This window comes from Typopeltis vanoorti, chromosome 11 (genome assembly GCF_054136105.1).
Source record: "Typopeltis vanoorti isolate ZY-2024b chromosome 11, IOZ_Tvanoo_1.0, whole genome shotgun sequence".
Taxonomy (NCBI): domain Eukaryota; kingdom Metazoa; phylum Arthropoda; class Arachnida; order Uropygi; family Thelyphonidae; genus Typopeltis; species Typopeltis vanoorti.
The window spans coordinates 27,616,178-27,635,513 of NC_143559.1; the positions used below are offsets into that span (position 1 = coordinate 27,616,178).

The following is a 19,336-nucleotide window of genomic DNA, read 5'->3' on the forward strand; positions in this document are numbered from 1 at the left end:
GCGGGCTTAGAACAGAACCTTGTGGGACTCCAGCCCAAGTTCGATGTGTGTTGGAAGAAGTTCCATTAATTTTTACTTTAATTTTTCTTCCTTTCATAAAATCTGAAATCCAAATTAATGCATTCCCCCTTATTCCAGTATCGTATGCAATTTTTATTAACATTTGTCTCCACACACGATCGAAGGCAGCTGTAAGATCTAAGAAAATTGCTATTGTCTTCTTTGGTGGTTTTTCTTGAAAGCCATCTATGGTTGATTGGCAAAGATAAAATAATTGATCTTCTGTACTGTGTTGGGACCTGTATGCTGTTTGGTAGAAGTTGATTTTATTATTTTCTAAGAGCCAATTCATAAGTCTAGTATATATTATTCTTTCGTTTAGTTTGCAAAGAGTGCTAGTCAAAGCTATTGGCTGTAGTTTTTATAGTCACTAGGGTTTTAGTTAGGTTTTAGTAAGGGTATAATGACTGATGTTTTCCAGATTTTTGGCAGTTTACCTGTCTTCCAGGAAGTGTTAAATATCTTCAGAAGTCGGGTTTTGGCTTTTACTCCCATGTTTTTAATCATATGTCCAAAGATAAGATCTATACCAGGTGATTTGTCAGGGTCAGTTTGGCTAATTGCCATTTCTAATTCTATCGTTGTGAGGTCCTGAGTAAAGATGTCTTCAGAAGGATAGGTTCTGGATTGTGTTAGAAGATGTTTTGCAATTTTCCTGCACCTTTTGTCTTCATTGTTGTATTGCAATTTGCTAATGTTTGGCTAGAATATTTGCCATCTGTTTGTTTGTTGCTGTTGTATTAATTCCCGCCAAAAAACCACCAAAGAAGACAACAGCAATTTTCTTAGATCTTACAGCTGATGATATTCCAGTGTTATGAGTCTTTTCTTGGATCTAGTTTGTTGAAGAATTCTTCCCACTTTTCTTGTTTGAAGTTTGAAATTTCATCTTCAGTTTTTTGAGTTAATTCTATTAACTTCTTTCTATTTTCTTCTGTATTATTTTGTTTTAACTGTTCATTGATGGTATATCTTTCGGTGATCATAGCATTGATGTTCTGATCTTTCCAAAATAGAACCCAGTTGTTTTTCCTGTGTCCTCTGGGAATTGAGTTTTTTTGCAGCTCTTTGTATGTTGTTGGTTAATTCTAGACTGATCAAGTTCTTTACTAGTAGGTGTGCCTGTGCAATATGTTTCTAATAGTTGTGTGTATTTGGGCCAATTTGTTTTTCTGAAGTTCCAAGATCTCTTTTTTCTGTGGTCTAACTGTATAATCACTTAAATAGACTGAAAGAGGAAATGAAAGCAAAGTAGATGTTCGATGCTAGGAGGGCAGGAAAATGATTTGGAAATGAACAAAGATCTTGATAGATTGATGTAGTTAGTATTGCTTTAATCAGTAATTGATGATGATGGTTGTGCATGTATACATTATATTTTTTATTTTTTAGTCTTTGTATTATATAATTGCCGAAGTTGTATTTATCACATTTGGCAAGAAAGATCAAGACTTAATAAATGGTGAAACAGGGAGGTGAGTCTGTTTATATGAAATTATGATATTAAAATATGATTTATGCAATGTTGTTTCAAAATTAACAGAAAAATATCAGAATGCTTTTTTTCTAGGACTTATCCTTTGATGATGTCACTTCTTACCCCTGCTTGTCTTTTTGGATCCTTCTCCTTTCTCTATCACTGATCGTTACATATTTCAGGTTCTCCTGCCAGTATCATATAAAAAATTACAAGTAAATAAATAATATATAAGAAATTACAAGTAAATAAATAAATAACACACACATATAAAAGTTTGCCCTTATTTTCAGATAAATTTCTCTTTTTGTATATCAGTAATTACTATAATTATTAAAGTTTTTGGTAGAATTCATGTGGCCAACTCTTGTGTACACATTATCCCCATATTAAGCTTGATCATCTCATACAGAATGGCAGGATTTTTTTTTTTTTTTCATGCTAAAACTCAGATATACCTCTGGCAGAACAAGAATATTGACAGACACAATACACTGTTTGAGCATCCCATATACAAAAGGTTTGCAAATCTGTCATACAGTTTGATTTTCTGGGTGGAATAAAGGTTGGATAATCCAGATTTCCTTGCTGTAGAGACCAAACATTCTACTTTTTTTAAGCTACTTCTGGCTTCCATTAATGTTTTCTCATATCATGTAATAAAAATTATATGCCACTTCATAAACATCCACGCTATTCATTTAGCCAGCAAGGCTGAATGACTTAAGTTTCGTAGCTGAGCTGATATTAAATTTGAATACTTCAACTCAGTTTCAACCTCATCATCCCTCTTATCATTGCCGTAATCTTCCATCTTTTATTTTTATTATTATTATTATTTATTTATACAAATCCCACACACAAGAGATTGCAGAACCTATAATACAGTGGTGCCTTATGTAGGCAAGAGTTAAAGAACCTATTGATATCTTGCTTGAAGAGTTGGATGTTGTAGTTATTCAGGAACACTTAATGAGAAGAGTTGTGCTAGAGAATAGAAGTAGATAAAATTTAATGAGAAAAAGGAGAAATAGATTCATCAGATTTCAAATTGGCTGTAACAGGATGCTAGGTAGCTTCTTCTCATGTTTTAATATGCTGAATGAAATTCAAAGGAATGGTATATGCCAATTTGGTGGAGCAGCACATCTCTAAACTTATTGGTACAATTTTGAAGAAGTATCACCTTAATTAAACATATTTTTCTATTCAACAAATTTTCTCATCTGTTACCATTTACAAAAGACAAACTTTCACTTCTATCCTTAGCTGGTGTTTACCAGAAATTTGACATACTTTGGGCAGACAGGCCATTTTATGAAAAAAAAAGAATTAATGAACATCGGTACTACACTGAATACCTGAAACTTCAAAAGACTGATCTGCACAGCATAGTACTGATACTAAACACAGGATCCCATGGGATGAAGCTCATCTTATCAATAGAAGCAGTTTTAAATATGAGTGCCTTTTCAAAGAAAGTGGTGAAACTCTTTTACTCTTTTACACTGGAATTAAGAATAAAATGAATTTAATTTATAATTTAATTGTTAAATTTATTTTATTTTTAATTTAGGGGTGCTTAAGGGTCAAAGCTGTATAACTGAGAGGACACCCCTACATAGCCTTTAAAGGAATACGGAGAACTGACCAGGGCTTCTGACCTAATGTCCAATCCTCACGTTCTCGTGGTGCACCCTGTTGGGTATCTAGCTCGATACTGAATGAATGAGGATGAGCTGACAATTTGGGATTTAGCCGACCAAATTGTATTCTTATTGGCTTAAACCAAAATACAAAATGATGGTACAACATGACAAAATTAAATGCCGGCTGGGGCATCGCTCAGTTAAACAAAGCATCCGTTGTTTTCGCCAGGGAACCAGGGTGAACAGCGAAAAGTCAGCTACTGGAACAAATCTGAAAACACACCCCCTACTCAATATCACCAGAGTTAAAGATCTGTCTATCAACATAAGAAGACTGAATGGCAAAGAAATGGAGCCAGCTGAGGAATTAGATAAGTATCAGATCGCCATAATAGGAGTGACTGAAACAAAAAAGACAAAAACTGGTGAGATCTTTCTGAGCAATAAATACAAAATGTTATATTCAGGCAATGACAATCAAGGAAAAGAAGGAGTAGCCATAGTATTCAACACTAAATACGAGGCTAATCTTCTTGAATGGCAGGCAGTCTCAAGTATAGTGCTGTGGACAAATATGAGAATGGGGAACTGGAAAAAGAGACATATTTGTGCCTAGAGACCCACTGAAGGTTCTACTAAGGTAGAAGTGGAGGAATTTTTTTGAGGCTTTAGAGAAAGCAACTGACACAATGAAAAAGGAAAAGTTGGTCCTTGTTAGGGATTCTGAATAGCAGAGTAGCAAAATAATTGTCAGACATACAAAAATGTTTTGGGAAAATTTGGAGAAAAGAGCAAAGCTAATAATAATGGCAAATACCTGTTGGATTTCTGCTCACGACATGGACTGGTTATTACTAACACCATGTTCTAACATAGAAATGTGCACAAATTCACATGGAGAGAAGAGGCAAGGAATAAGAAAAGTCTCATTGACTATGTTATTGTTGCTAGTGATGTTTTCTCCCTGGTGCAGGACACCAGAGTATACGCAGGATTTGAAATTGGAAGTGATCACTATTTAGTCTTCAGCAGGATAAAATCAAATTTCATATTGAAAAGAATAACATTTAAGAAAGTTTTAAAGCGAATAAAAGTTGAGCAGCTCTCAGATGTGAACTGTAGAGTTTGAGAACAGGAACCAAACCTTGGAGATTCAGTGGCAAGCCTTGAAGAAAACCCTGATTGATTCAGCCAGAGAGGCATGTGGTGAGGTTGTTTGCAAGGATAGAAAAATCGGAACTCCATGGTGGAACAGGAAGTTAAAGAGACAGTGAAGGAAAAGAAGAAAGCATATCAAAAGTTCCTCACAAATAAGTCAGCTTGTGCTCTTGGAGAATACAGAGACAAATGTAAGAAAGCTAAACACTGTGTAAAACTAGCTAAATAAAAGTCATGGGAGGACTTTGGCAAGAATATAGAAAATAAATATCAAGAAGGTGGCAAAATATTCTGGAGGTTGTTGAAGAAGCTTAGGAATGGAGGAAAGAGTGCTGTAAAAGGAGTTAGAGATGATAAAGGTGACATGAAAATAGGAGAAAAAGATATCCTTGAAGTATGGAGTAATTACCTCGGAAATGGCCTAAATTAAACAAGCAGTGATAAACAGTGGTAAAAAACACTCAACAGGCAAACAGTCAGGAATACATATCCATACTTTATAGTAGAAAAAGCCATCAAAGTCTTGAAATGTGAAAGGCAGCAGGAGTAGATGATATTCAACCAGAAATGCTGAAGTATGGTGGTATAAAAGTCTTACAGTGGATGCATTGCATAGTTCAGAGGGACAAATTCCGGATATAAAAAGGGAAATAAAACTCAATGTGAGAATTACACTGATATTTCCGTGCTGAGTATTCTTGGTAAGATTTATGCAAGTATTCTTGAGAAACGATTGAGAAGAATTGTGGAAGCTTGGTGAAGAACAAGCTGGATTCAGGCCAAATAGAGGCTGTCAGGATCAGATCTTCACTTCATAACAAATAGTTGAGAAATCATGGGAATATAACAAAGATCTGTATTTAAGTTTTGTAGATCTGGAAAAGGCATATGACAAGGTGCCAAGAGAGAAGCTATTCAATACGCTACAGTTATATGGTATCAATGGGCCATTATATCAAGCAATACTTAGTCTTTATTTGAGTTGTAAGTCAGCAGTTCGAATTGAAGGAAGTACAGGAAGGTGGTTTAATGTTAAATCTGGTGTCAGAGAAGGATGTAGATTATCCCCTCTGTTATTCATTATCTATATGGATCATATTATGAAGGAAAGTGGTATTAAACCTGATATCAAAATTGCAGATGTTGATGTCAGCTCTTTACTTTATGCAGACGATGTTATACTTCTAAATCAGGGATCGACAACCTTTTCTTACTCCCGGGCAGCTTGTATTTTTAATAATAGGGCCGCAAGCATTTAATTAAGAGAAAATATGGTGAAAAAAATACTTAAGTTATAAATTTTTATTATATCAATCTTAAAAAAACAGATTATTATTTTTATGGCTATTTAGCCTATTTTCCTGAAGATACTTTCAGGTGCAAACTTTGTTTGCTCACACTTGGATAAAGCATTAAACTAAATTTATTATAGTCTAACCAAGTGAAAAATAAACTTTCAACATCTTTATCTAAATCCAGAGTAATTTAATAAAAACATGGCACACCCTTTGGCAATTCCTATAGGTAGAGATGACCTTCCTATTGCTTCTGTCTGGTATCTTCACGTCTGGGCCTGTCTCCCACTGAGGAGACCTCAATAAAGGTCGAAACTAGTCTGGGTAGTGGCCCTTCCCTTAATGCATAACATTATACATATCTGCAAGGAGATGTGTTTTGCATTATGGGAGATATCAAGATAGGAGTATTGGTAGCTTGCTCCACCTTTGCAAGGAGTCGCCGGTGTTGTACCACTTTACCCCAGTCCTGAAGATACTTTCAGGCGCAAACTTTGTTTGCACACACTTGGATAAAGGATTAAACTAAATTTATTATAGTCTATTTTTGTTTAGAGGAGTAACATGGGAATCTTCCCAGAGAAATAATACATACCTTAAAAAACACAGAAATATTTATAATACCCGATATGAAACAAGCATGAAAATGAAACTCAATGAAAAATTATTATCATGTAAAAACAAAAAGTTATATAGTTTATGCATCACAATATGTGTCTCCCTGCTTAATGTGATTGTTTTCCCTTAGCCAAATTATCTAGATCCACTTTATAACTTGAGGTTCAAATTCGAATCGAAGCATGCAAATGTTCATCAGTCAGTTGTGAAGCAAATTTATTTTTTCTAAAACTCATAGCAGAAAATGCTTATTCACAAATGTATGTGCTTCCAAATGTGCCTATCATCTTCTTTGTGAAACTGGTTAATTATTCAAATTTTTTGGTAAGCATCGATAAAAGTTTTGGATATTTTCTAAAGAAAATGCGTTCTTTAATGTTTCATTGTGTTTTAATTCCAAAGCTTCCATCTGTAGTTTGTTTGGTACGTCATCAATGTCGACATTAAAAGGGTTCAAAAATAATCGCATTTTGATGCTATTTTTATGAAAATCCACAAATCTTGTTGAAAATTCCGTTTGTAAATCTTCAATAATACAAACAAAAGTTTCCTTTTGTGTTAGCCATCCAACTGTAGATGCAGATTTGCAGCATGTATAATGATGTAGATTTTCTTACATCATACGTTTCTTCAACAAACATAGTTGGCGACTGCAAAATTGTACCAAAATCTTGGTTGTCATCAGATGAAGTCGCCTTTGTTATCCCCACTCAGGATGGCTCACATGGTTGACTTGCACCAAGTTGCATGGCGATAGCAAGAAGTATAAGCATAAAAATTATTTTTAATTTATTATTCATATTATAAAATGTATTATTTAAATAATTCAACATATGGGCCGCATGATATGTAAGTACGGTAAACCTTTTATGGGCTGCCAAAAATGCACGTTTGGGCCACATGTGGGCCGGCTCTTGCCCACATGCAGCCCACCTGTTCTAAATAAATTTGCTACAAGTCTGCAAGATTCCCTGACTAAATTGAATAACTGTTGTAATAGATATGGTATGAAGGTCAGCAGTAAAAAGACAAAGACAATGAAAATAGGCAGAATCATTGAAAATGTCAACTGCGTTGTGAACGGAGAACCTGTGGAACAAGTAAAACATTTTAGCTACCTAGGCTCAATTTTTAGTGAAGATGGTAAATTAAATATGGAAATAGACAATAGAATCAACAAAGATGGTATGGTAGGAAGTCAATTGAATAAATTCATATGGAATAAGAGTGAAATTAGTCGGAACACTAAATTAGCCATATACAAGACAGTGTTCAAATCAGTTTTAACTTATTGATCTGAGAGCTGGGTCAGAAGTAAAACACTTGACCAAAGACTAGAGACCGCAGATATGAGAGTCTGATAAAGATTAGAGGCATAAACAGATGGCATCAATGGCAATATCATATTAAAAACGAGGATATTAGGAAAGAACTTGACATTGTCAGCATCCAGGAATGTGTTAACAGAGCTAATCTCAGGTGGTATGTTCACTTAAACAGAATGGGCAAAGAAAGATTAGCAAAACAAGTGTTCTCTGCCAGGTTGGCAGAAAAACAACCCAGAGGAAGACCAAGATATAGGTGGGTTGATACGGTACAAAGTGCCTTAGACGATAGAAATATAAGATCTGATAATGTTTGAGTGTTGACAAGTAACAGACTGATTTGGAGGAAAATTATATATAGGAAGTTAGTAATAATGTAAATTTTTCATATAGTACTATCATATCCTGTACACCCTGCCATGTACCCTCAAGGGTACATGGCAGGAATTTGATGATGATGATGATGATATTCTTAATTTACAAAATTGTTTTTTTTAAATTCTCCATACTTTTACATACCTGTCACAATCCATGTGCTTCTTTGTGCATTGGCTAAATTTGTTTATTGCTGCTGTATTAATGACTATGTTTAAAATTTCCCCACAGTTTCCTAATAGAACTTGTGGGGAAATTTGTGACTGACTGGACAGTAGCAGAATGGAATCACTCCATAATATTTTGTTTTCATTCCATTATTTCTTTGTGTAACTGTCCATTATTTTTATTTCATTCACTTTGATGATGTGATGAGATGTTGCTATGTGCCATACAATCGTTTTCGACTCTTGGTGATCTTGTGCACAAAGGGTTTCCATCCTACCTACTCCGCCTCTTGTCCTTTCTTTCAGCAATTGTAAGTTCTTTTGTGTTAAAGCATTTCTCACTCTTAACAAGTGTGGATGCATTAAATTGCCAAAGATCAGGGTGATCATATAGCCAGCTTCTCTAAATTAACTTTATAGCTATCTGACCCATAAAAGGCACCATGTTAGGGCATTAGTTCATTTTCAGTCACAATTTGATTGTTTCTACAATGACTTAGTTTAGTGCTGCATATGTAATTTTGTACCAGAGATGCTGGGTAAAAAACCCAGTGAAATATTAGTAAGCTCAATAAATTAATTTTATTTTTTATCCTCTTGGTGTTGTTCATACTTTAAAGCTCTATTACGAACATCACAAAATGTGTTTTATATTAAGTACTTTATTTTTCTGTATGTAATTTATGTATATGATAAGTTCATAATGGCATATATGAGTATGATAGTGTTCAAACCCATTTTAGCTTATTATCAAAGATTTGGTTAGAAATACAAGAGTTTACCAGATACTAGAGACCACAGATATCAGGGCAGTGATAAAAATTAAGGGAATGAATTGATGTCATGATGTGGCAGAATCATACTAAAAATAATGACATTGAAAAGGAACTTGACATCATTAGCATTCAAGTGGTATCACTTATATTATTTCTGATATTCTTCTGGTGGAAGGTCAGTGGAAGCATGCTGAAGGAGATTTAGTCATCTATGCTATAGTTGGAAGAAAAGACTGATACCAAGAGGTATTATTTATCTTTAGGTGATGATAACAGTGATAACAGCCAAAAGGCTGCAGGTTCGAATCCCGCTGTGGGCATGGATGTTTGTGAGTGTCTGTGGAAATACCAGTGGTGGCCGGCAGTACATGGCGTTGGTGTAGTTGCAGTCAATTGGTGGATTGATCAGTGGAGACAGAGTTCTGGAACAGGTGCCCTCCTTCGATGAGTCCTTGGACTCCCTGGAGGTGTCTAATAATTATTATTATTATTTGACACCTCCATGGAATACAAAGACTCATCGAGGGAGGGCACCTGCTGTACATCTCTGTCTCCACCATTCAATCCACTAACTATGCAAACGCCATCTACCGCCAACCACCACCACCTAGTATTTTCACAGACAATCACAAACATCCATACCCACGGCGGGATTGGAACCCGTAGTCTTTTTGCTAGAGAGCAGATGTGCTAACCATTCGGCCATCCAGGCTGGCATAATAATAATAATAATAATAATGCATAAGAAAGATAGTGGCGTGGAAGAACAGAAATTGTTCTCAATAACTTTTCATCCTTTCAAAGCATGATTTGAAAGTTTAATAGATATTGTGAGCTTTATGGGCTGAGCATGAAGCTAGGATTTTTGACTTGAGCCCACTTGAAATATGAGGAATTTTTATCTTGGACTGCTTAGGCAGTGTTGTTGGAAAAGCAAGGCTTGATTGTGGATCAAGAATTTTGTGTGGAGCGGGGAATGAAGGTCCTCATTCCAGCAAGGATTTCGGTTATCTGATCATGGGATCAGAATAATAGAAACAATAACCACACTATGAAAAAGAGGCATAGAAATTATGCAAATCATTAGATAGATACTACAATGGTCCCATTTGGTACAATTGTAGTATCTGTTGACACACCAAGGTATTTACTGTATTGGTGGAACTCTGTTCTAAAAGGTGGATGAGATTTAGGATCTGAGGGATCAGTCAGTTGACATCTGGCAAGAGTTTTGAATACTACATTTCTGGTATGATAAGGAAGACACTGCTGAGTAGAAAGAAGAAGTTGGTTGTACTACTGCACAAATTCTTGATCAGACCATACCACACTTGGGTATTATGAGGAATAAACTTTCACAAACATCCCATCCAGAGTTTAATAACTATTGTCAATATTGACTTATTGACAACAGTTATCAAACTCTAGATTCTGCAATTTGGTTATGGAAAGAGGTTGAGAAGTATTAATTGCTAAGTCTGAATGATAGGTAGAAAATATATGATATTTTAGAGAGACTTACATACTGTGAGGAGTTTTTCTCAAATTAATAAGTCGGGAATTATACATTGAATGAAAGGAGAGAGTGGAAAAACAACAAATCATTTTTAAATAATAAAGTAACACGTAAAAACCACAGTGAAATCTTTAATTAGTAAAAAGACAAATATTTCGTACTAAAAATAATAGTACATCTTCAGTGTCTGTAATAGGAATGGAATACAGGCAAACGTTTGATGGATCACCTATTAAAATACAATTGTTACTGCGTGCTAGGAAATAATAGAAATAACAAATTTAATCTATTAAGATAAATAGATAAAAACTATAGATAAAAAGATAAAAACTATCTTACACTGACCGAATTTAAATAGAAATGACTGTATGTCTCTCTCAAAGATCTGGGAGACTTTTATCTTATGTAAAAAACCATTTTCCTTAATAAATTAAATTTGTTATTTCTATTATTTCCTAACACGTGGTAACAATTGTATTTTAATAGGTGATCCACCGAAAATTTGCCTGTATTCCATTCCTATTACTGTTACAGACACTGAAGATATACTATTATTTTTAGTACGAAATATCTGTCTTTTTACTAATTAAAGATATCACTGTGGTTTTTACGTGTTACTTTATTATTTAATTACTATGCTACAGGTTCCACTAAAAATCAAAGTCATTCTTAGTTGGGAGTAGATTTTTGATATCAAGAATGGATGATGAATGGAATGATTTGCCTGAATATATTATGGATATCAACAATGTGAATGAATTTAAGTTTCATTATAATAGATGAGTTTGCTGGGTGAGTGATACCTGCCATTATTCTGATTCCATGGAGGTTTTTTTAATAATAATAATTATTATTATTATTATAATTATAATAATATTTTGCAGACTCCTGAGGTCTGATGTATTTAATCCATTCAGAGGATACATCACTTCTGCACTAGGTAAGTAAGTATATACAGTTTTCATACCTTTGTAAAGAAAAAAAATGTATAAAAAATGAAAAGCATTAGTTAACTTTCACTTCCTCATAGCTGTAATTGATAAAGTCACCTGTTTGGCTATCTCAAGATTTGAAGTTGTCAATTTTTTGCCTACTTTCCAGACAATATATAGAATAACATAGGACACCACATTAGTATTATTATTTTTATTATCACTTCTACTGTGAAATGAGTAGACTCATTGTGGAGGTCACACAAACCAGTGATATATCTGTTGTGTCATGTATAAATTCATTCATGCTCTTCACGTTCATAACACTTTCCCAGCAATACATTCCCCTCACTTACAGTTCTGTATTCAGAAAATTATTCCTCAATCTCTTACTCACCAGGCAATCTCATGAATTAAAGATTTCACTGTAGTTTTTACGTGTTACTTTATTATTTAATTACTATGCCACAGGTTCCACTGAAAATCAAAATCATTCTTAGTTGGGAGTAGATTTGTCTGGTCTGAATGAATGAATGAATGGATGAATGATCTGTCATTCATTCACTCCACTCAATTGAATAATCTCTGTATTAATCTGACAATATCCCCTCACCAAATTAAATGTCTGTCAGCCCATCTCTCTCTAACCGCTAAGTTCTGTAATTTACATTCTCTCAACCTCATCTTATGACTACCATTCCACACTGCCTGATATTATGTTGCTCTGTTGTTCATCATGAGGCCTATCCAGAATTTTTCCATCACAGTGTAAGCCATGCATCCAGATATGTGCACTAGTACAGATGTAGTCTGATCAGTGCCTTGTGCAGTGGTACAGCTACTTCCATATCTCTGTTTCATTGTTGTCCTTATCATAGCAGAAATACATTGTGCCTTCACAGCTCTTGCAGCCATGTGAACTTTATCTGTTGATCATCAACCCAGTTTCCAGATATTAAGTTCCAGCTGGCTCCTGAAGCACAGTTCCACCAATACAAAGCATTATATTTTTACCCACCCAAGTGTATAATTTTGCACTGAAATTGAAATGCAGCTCAACTGATCTATCCAAACTAAGATCCTATTTAAATCTATTCTGAAGGGAAATATGACATCATTATCCCTTGCTGTCACTCTGCTCAACTTTGCAAGGCTAGTAGGCAACAGAAGATTCTCCTCCTCCTCCTCCCCATTCCTCAATCCACATGAAATGTCCTTAACAAACTAACACCCAGATCGAATTGGCATGCCTCTTATTACTTTCCTTTTTCTCACCTACCTACCTTCCCTGTCCTCATATTTAATTAGCAATAGATTATAATTAAATAGATTATGATTATATAGATCAGGCGTGGCCAACTTCATTCTACACGAGGGGCCAATGTATGATGAGTGGTAGCATCACGGGCCGCACACTTTTAGACAGAACTTAAATAAAAATAAACTCTGCATATTTTCAAGGCAATAGTTATATGTATTGAATTACTATATTTGTTAAATCATTTTACTACCGGGAGAACAATATAAAATACTTGATTGATTTAAATATAAATTGTTAAATTAAATTTAATTACATATTTCTGGTTTTTTTACATATAACACAACTTAATGAGAAAACTGTGGGCGTTCATGTGTGGCAACAAGTTCATCAAAGTCGATTTTCAACGATGATGACGATATTCGTAACAAATCCTGAAGGTGGTCATCAGTCAGTCGGCTTCTTTGTGACATTTTTATCCTGCTGCAGGCCACATGCGGCCCACGGCCCTGCTGTTGGCCACCTATGATATAGATTATAACTAAACTGAATTTGACCATGCACTAACAGTTCTGGAAACCAACATATATTTGTTTCTTGCTTCTTGAATATTTTATTTTAGCTAATGATAGACATTTTATCAGTTAGCTAATGCTAATATGTTTGGTATGGCATGCTGACAGCAATGTCAGAAGTGATAAATTTTATCATCACAATCACGAAATTCTTGATATGTACCATCAAGGGGTGTACAAGCTGCTATAATAGTAATAATGTAAACATGACTAAGTTTACATTATTACTAACTTCTTATTGACAGTTTTCCAGACAAGTCTATTATTTGTTGGGACTTCAATATTGTAAAGACTTCTCTCATTCTTCTCTTCCGCTCATGGTGGGTTGAGTTCCTCAAAGACGAATTTTTTCCATTTCCTTCTGTCTGCTTTCTTTTTATGAAGTTCTATTATGGAGTTTAAGTGGGTGCTTTCTTTAATGTTGTCAATCCATTTTTTTTCTTGGTCTTCCTCTGCTGGGCTATCCTTCAATTCTACCATTTAATAATATGTTTGGTAGTCTTTCTGGGTTCATTCTTGGAACATGTCCAAACCAGCTTAGTTGGCTCTTTTTTGTGCTGTAATTATTGTTTCTTTAAAGTTAAATTCTTCTCTGACCTTTTCATTTGTTTTTCTTTCTGTCCAGTTTGTTCTATTGATTTTTCTTAGGTATTTCATTTCAAAAGCATTGAGTTTATCCATTTCTTTTTTTCTTAAGATCCAGCATTCTGAGCCATAGAGTATGGTGGGAATTATCATTGTTTTATATATCTTTAATTTGAGTTTCTTTGCTTAATCTTTTATTGTTCCATATTTTTTGTAGTCTGCAATTGTTATCCATCCATTATTGATCTGTGTTTGATGGTTTTGAAATAGTCTAGCTCTTCAGTGATCATTGTTCCTTGGTAAATGAGCTGCTTTACTTGTTCTATATTATTGTTTCCTATTTCCATTTGGATTGCTTCCCTTTTTCTTCCTATTACCATTAGTGTTGTTTTACTAAAATTGATTTTCATATCATATTTGTTACTTGTTTGATGCAGCTTGGTCAGGATATTTTCTAATTTTTCTTGGCTGTCTGTAGTGATAATTATGTCATCAGCATACTTTAAATGTGTTATATTTCTTCCATTTACAGCAATTCCTTCACACAGCTATAGTCCTTCGTCTATTACTTCTTTTGGATAAATATGGTGACAATGGACAGCCTTGCATAACTAATTTTTTAATTGCCATTTGATCTATTTCAATGTTTTTGTAAGTCACTATTACTTGTGTTTCTGAATAGTAATTCTCGATAAAATTTAATAGGTATTTGTCGAACCCTCTGTTTTCTAGAATTTTAATGAGTTTGCTTCTATTTATTTGAGTCAAAAACTTGTTTTTGAAGTTGATTAAACAGCAGTAGAGTTTTTTATTTTTGTCTCTCATAAGATCTACTAATCTGTTTAATGTGAAAATTGCATCTATTGTGCTTCTGCTATTTCTAAATCCCATTTGCTCTTCTTCCATCTGTTCTTCATAGGAATGTTTAACTATGTTTTGAAGAATCCTGATGAATATTTTATAGCAATATCTTAGAAGGGTAATAGGTCTACAGTTAGTGCAGGATCTGACATCTTTTTTGTGGATGGGTATGATCTGGCCTGTTCTCCATTCTTTTGGTAAATTTTTTTTCTTTATTATTTTGTTGAACAGTTCCCTTAGATAATTTATTGTACTTTCTCCCCCCTTTTTCTAGAAGTTCTTTTTGAATGTTGTCTATGCCTGGTGCTTTATTATTTTTCATTTGTTTGATTGCTCTATGTATTTCTTCATTTAGTATGTCTTTTGTGTCAGAAGTTTCTTCTGTGTTGAAGGCGTCTTGATCTAGGCTTTCTTCAGCTGCAAATGTTTCTTTAAAATGATTAGTCCACATTTCTTTTATTGTTTCATGGCTACTTGTTGTGTTTCCATCTTTTTGCAATATTGGAACTGGGTTGGGTGAATATGTTCTAGTTATCTCTTTAACTATTTCATAAATGTTTTTGGAGTCATGTTTTTGTATGCTTCTTCACATATTCCTGCTTTTTCTTCTAAATATGTGATTTTTGCTAATCTGCATATTTTGTCGATTTCTTTTTTCAAATTTTTGTATAATATTCTATTTTCTTCATTATCTTCTTTTGAGAGATTAGTTTTGGATATTCTTTTTTTCTCCCATAAGTCCAAAATCTGTGGTGTAAGCCAATCTTTATTTACTCTTGTCTGGTAGCCCAGGTGTTTTGTTGCTGTTTCTTTAATAATTTCTTTACCTTTTTTTTCCAAGACTCTGAGACTGTATCTAAAGCAAAATTGTTTAATTTTTCTTTTAATGTTCTCTGATAGCTAGATCTTGTCAAGCTATCATTGAGCGTTGAGATGTTTATCTTCTTTTGTTTTTGGTGGTTTATTCTCTTTCTTTTGAAACTGATTTTTAGTTTGGAAGTTTTTTTCCACTTGGTTAGACTATAAATTATATATTTAGTTTAATCCTTTATCCAAGTGTAAGCAAACAAAGTTTGCTCCTGAAGTATCTTCAGGACTGGGGCAACTCGTGGCAAAGGTGGACAAACTTCTTATCACTTGCCTTAGTATCTTACATAATGCAAAGCACATCTCCTTGTGGACATGTATAATGCTATGCATTATGGGAAAGTTCACTACCCAGACCGGTTTTGCCCTTTATTGAGGTCTCTTCAGTGGGAAACGGGTCAGGGTAGTGACCATTCCCATAATGCTTAGCATTATACATGTCCACAAGGAGATGTTAAGGCAAGTGATGAGAACTTAGTCCATCTTTGCCATGAGTTGCCTCAGTCCTGAAGATACTTAAGGTGCAAACTTTGTTTGCTTACACTTGGATAAAGGATTAAACTAAATATATAATTTATGATTTTTAGTTTGGCTATAGTAGCTCATGGCCTGTATCCATGTCAATCTTTTTTAATGTTTTGACATTTTGGAAGGAATGTTTCCATTTCTTATTAATGATTATATAGTCTGTGCAGTTTTTGATTTCATTGTTTGGTGATGTCCACATGTATTTGTGTTGTGGCCTGTGGTAGAATAAGGTATTTGTGATTAACAGTTGATTTATTTTGCAAAAATTAATCAAGTCCTCTCCTCTCTCATTCAACTCTCCATGACCAAATTTTCCCATTACTTCTGCATTATCTTCAGAGTACTAACCGATCTTTGCATTAAAATCTCCCATAATAATCAGGATATCTCTTGTACTTATTTGCCTGATTTCTTCTTGCAGTTGTTCAAGAAATTGGTTATATTCCTCCTCTTCATGTGATTGGTCTGGGCCATAAATTTCTATTATTTTTATATATATTCCTTTTTCTTTTGCTGTAAAGACTTATGTAAAAACTTTGGTTTTCTGATGCACTTCTAACTGCATCAGTCCACCTAAATCTTGGTCTTTCCTCTGAGTGTTTTCCTGTGATCCTAGGAAAAAAAGCTGCTGCTTTGCTAATCTTTCCTTTATCATCTTAGCTCTACTCACACATTCTTGATGCTAATAGTGTCAAGTTCCCTCTTAATATTTTCATTTCTAACACGTTCGTGTTGGGGAGATAGTAGCTCGCTCGCCACACACTTCTTTTTTATAACGGTTTCTACGATTGTAACTAATCCCACATTGAGGACAGAAGGGAAATAAATGAATAATCAAATATATCATTCTCTTTAATTATTGTTTTTTAATATATTTTCAGAATATATTAAACAACAATAATTAAAGAGAATGGTATATTTGATTATTAGTTACTATACTTGATTTACTAAAAGATACAAAGAATAGCAAATATAAGGAAGAGAAAGCATAGGCATGAATAAAAATACTTTTAGTACTGTAAAAGGGATTATGAATAATTTATATCTGTGATATTATATGTGTGCATGTGTTATAAATATCTGGGGATGGGGTGAAGAATACATGATCCTATAAACTCTAGACTTTCATATTTGCATTTTTGATGGGCATAATTAAAAGAAAAAACTTATGAACAGATGGAAAGGGATTTGTTTATGAAATATAAATCAAAACAGGCACTATACTGCAGATGCAAGAAAAACAAGTAGTTTTATTAGTATCACTAAAAAATGCACAGAGACATTTGCAGAGTGTGTAATATATTTGTCAAGAAATAGTGCAATTAGAGACAACTGGGATAAAAAAACGGAAGTACATAATGAAACACATCCCCTATCACAGAAACTTTGCTGCATAGGCTCAGACAAAACCGTTTGTTGTACCGCCAAGCATGGGATCTAACTAAAAACAACTGTTCTAACATTTGTCCAAATTTTCAGTTACATGAAATAACTGTTTGTTTGATTGCATTTGAAATTTTTGATGTCATTAAGATGTCATCATCAATTTGAAGTCATAATTAATTGGACACTGTCTTGTATAGTTCTAAATCAGTCAAAACATAAAAATTAGGATGCAATAGAGGTCCTTCTTATTAGACATGGGGATGCAATAGAGGTCCTTCTTATTAGACAAAATAAGACATTCTAATAAGTTTTAAAAGACATTCTAATGTTTTGACTGATTTCTCCTTTATTCCATATAAATTGGTTCTGGTATATTGTATCAGTTTTGCTTATTTCATTGTCTTTTGTGCTGAAATATTTTTATTGTTCTATAGATCTCCATTGAGAATTGAGAGAGTTTACCATGTTCATGCCTATTTTCAGTTTAAATTAAAAAGTTTAGTTGCATAAAATAAAGAGCTCAGTTGAATATCTCCAATTTTGATATCGGGTTTAATGCCACTTTTCATAATGTGATCCATCTTCTTCTCTCCTCAACCATATGGTTGGTGGGATAACAATTCTCATTGCCTTCCTTGTCTCTCCTGTAAGTATTTATGTCTGTAGATGTGTATTTTCTCAGAACCAGTTTGCCTGTTTTGAGGAATGAAAAACCCGAGTTTCCAGAAGAAAAACGCTTCATCTTTCTGTGAGACCAGCTAACTCACCTTTAGTCGAAAAGACCTGATAAAGGTTCCTCACATCATGGATGGAAATTGAACCAACCAAAGGGCTTTGTCTCTATCAACTGATCCATATGGGTGATTAAAAAGAGTAGTGATTGCAAGTACCCTTGTCTCACACTTAAATTTACATCAAACCATCTTTCAGTATTGCTTTGTATAATGATGTCCCATATACTATTTGCAAAGGCTTTTGATAGGCTGCCACATAAGTTGATAATCAAACTAGAGAAGATGGGGTTGGATATTAGACTAGTGCATTGGATTGGAGATTAGCTCCCTGATAGGTATCAGCAAGTCGTGTATAAGGGAGCAATATCCTGGAAGTGGAAAGTGATTAGTTGGGTTCATCAAGGATCAGTTTTAAGACTACAGGCAGCCCTCGGTTTACACCTCAGTTCTGTTCCTATCCGAATCGGCATAAAACAAACCCAATTTTAATGGCAGGTATGAAGTTATATTCCGTGCAAAAAATATGCACATGAAGTATGTGTAACATTATTATATTTAAAGCTTTGATAATACATACATATATATTTGTTAAAATAAAATTATTAATAACGAAAACAAAACAAAATTATATACAAAAAATATGAAACTTCGAAAAGATATTACATATTTCTATGTTGAAGTTCCTGGTTTCGGATCACCTGCATTTTTTTTATTAAAAGTATCCAGTGTTAACTGCTTAAATTTTCTTTTTCTTTCTTTAAGGAGTTCAGTAAGGTTGAATAGATGATATTACTTTTCTTTTTACGTTCGCTCTCCGTTCCCAATTGTGGTCCATATTGCAGAGTTCATTAGTCAATGTCTCTATGCTTGCAAGGATACGCTGTAAATCGGCCGTTTTCATATCTCTCAGAGGACCTTCTTTGTTTTCTTTCTCCTCCTTTGGATGTTGACTTAATTGTTTGACTAATTCTTTTAAGTATTCATTGGAGAGCGGTTTATCATGGCTCTCTAAGACCTGTCAATTCTTCAGCTGTAATATCATACAATCCCACCTCTCGCGCAAGCTTGGTAACATCTTCAATAACATTCTCCTCTTGCTTTAATTCCCCGAAGTCTTGCATAAATGCTGTAAGAAGTTTTCACCATGCTCCTCTTAAACACTTTGCTGACACGTTGTTCCAAACTGCCTTGATG

At 34.1% G+C, this 19,336-nt stretch overlaps 1 protein-coding gene across 8 annotated transcripts in view; it reads left to right on the top strand.

The window, feature by feature from the left end:
- LOC150101398 (protein phosphatase 1 regulatory subunit 36) overlaps positions 1–19,336 on the top strand; it is a 237,822-nt gene that overhangs the window by 124,448 nt on the left and 94,038 nt on the right. For all 8 annotated transcript variants that reach the window (XM_090400614.1, XM_090400617.1, XM_090400618.1 and 5 more), the window contains 2 exons: positions 1,453–1,535; positions 11,301–11,356. In XM_090400614.1, coding sequence (XP_090256740.1) covers positions 1,453–1,535; positions 11,301–11,356 — 139 coding nt within the window. The remainder of the gene's footprint in view (positions 1–1,452; positions 1,536–11,300; positions 11,357–19,336) is intronic.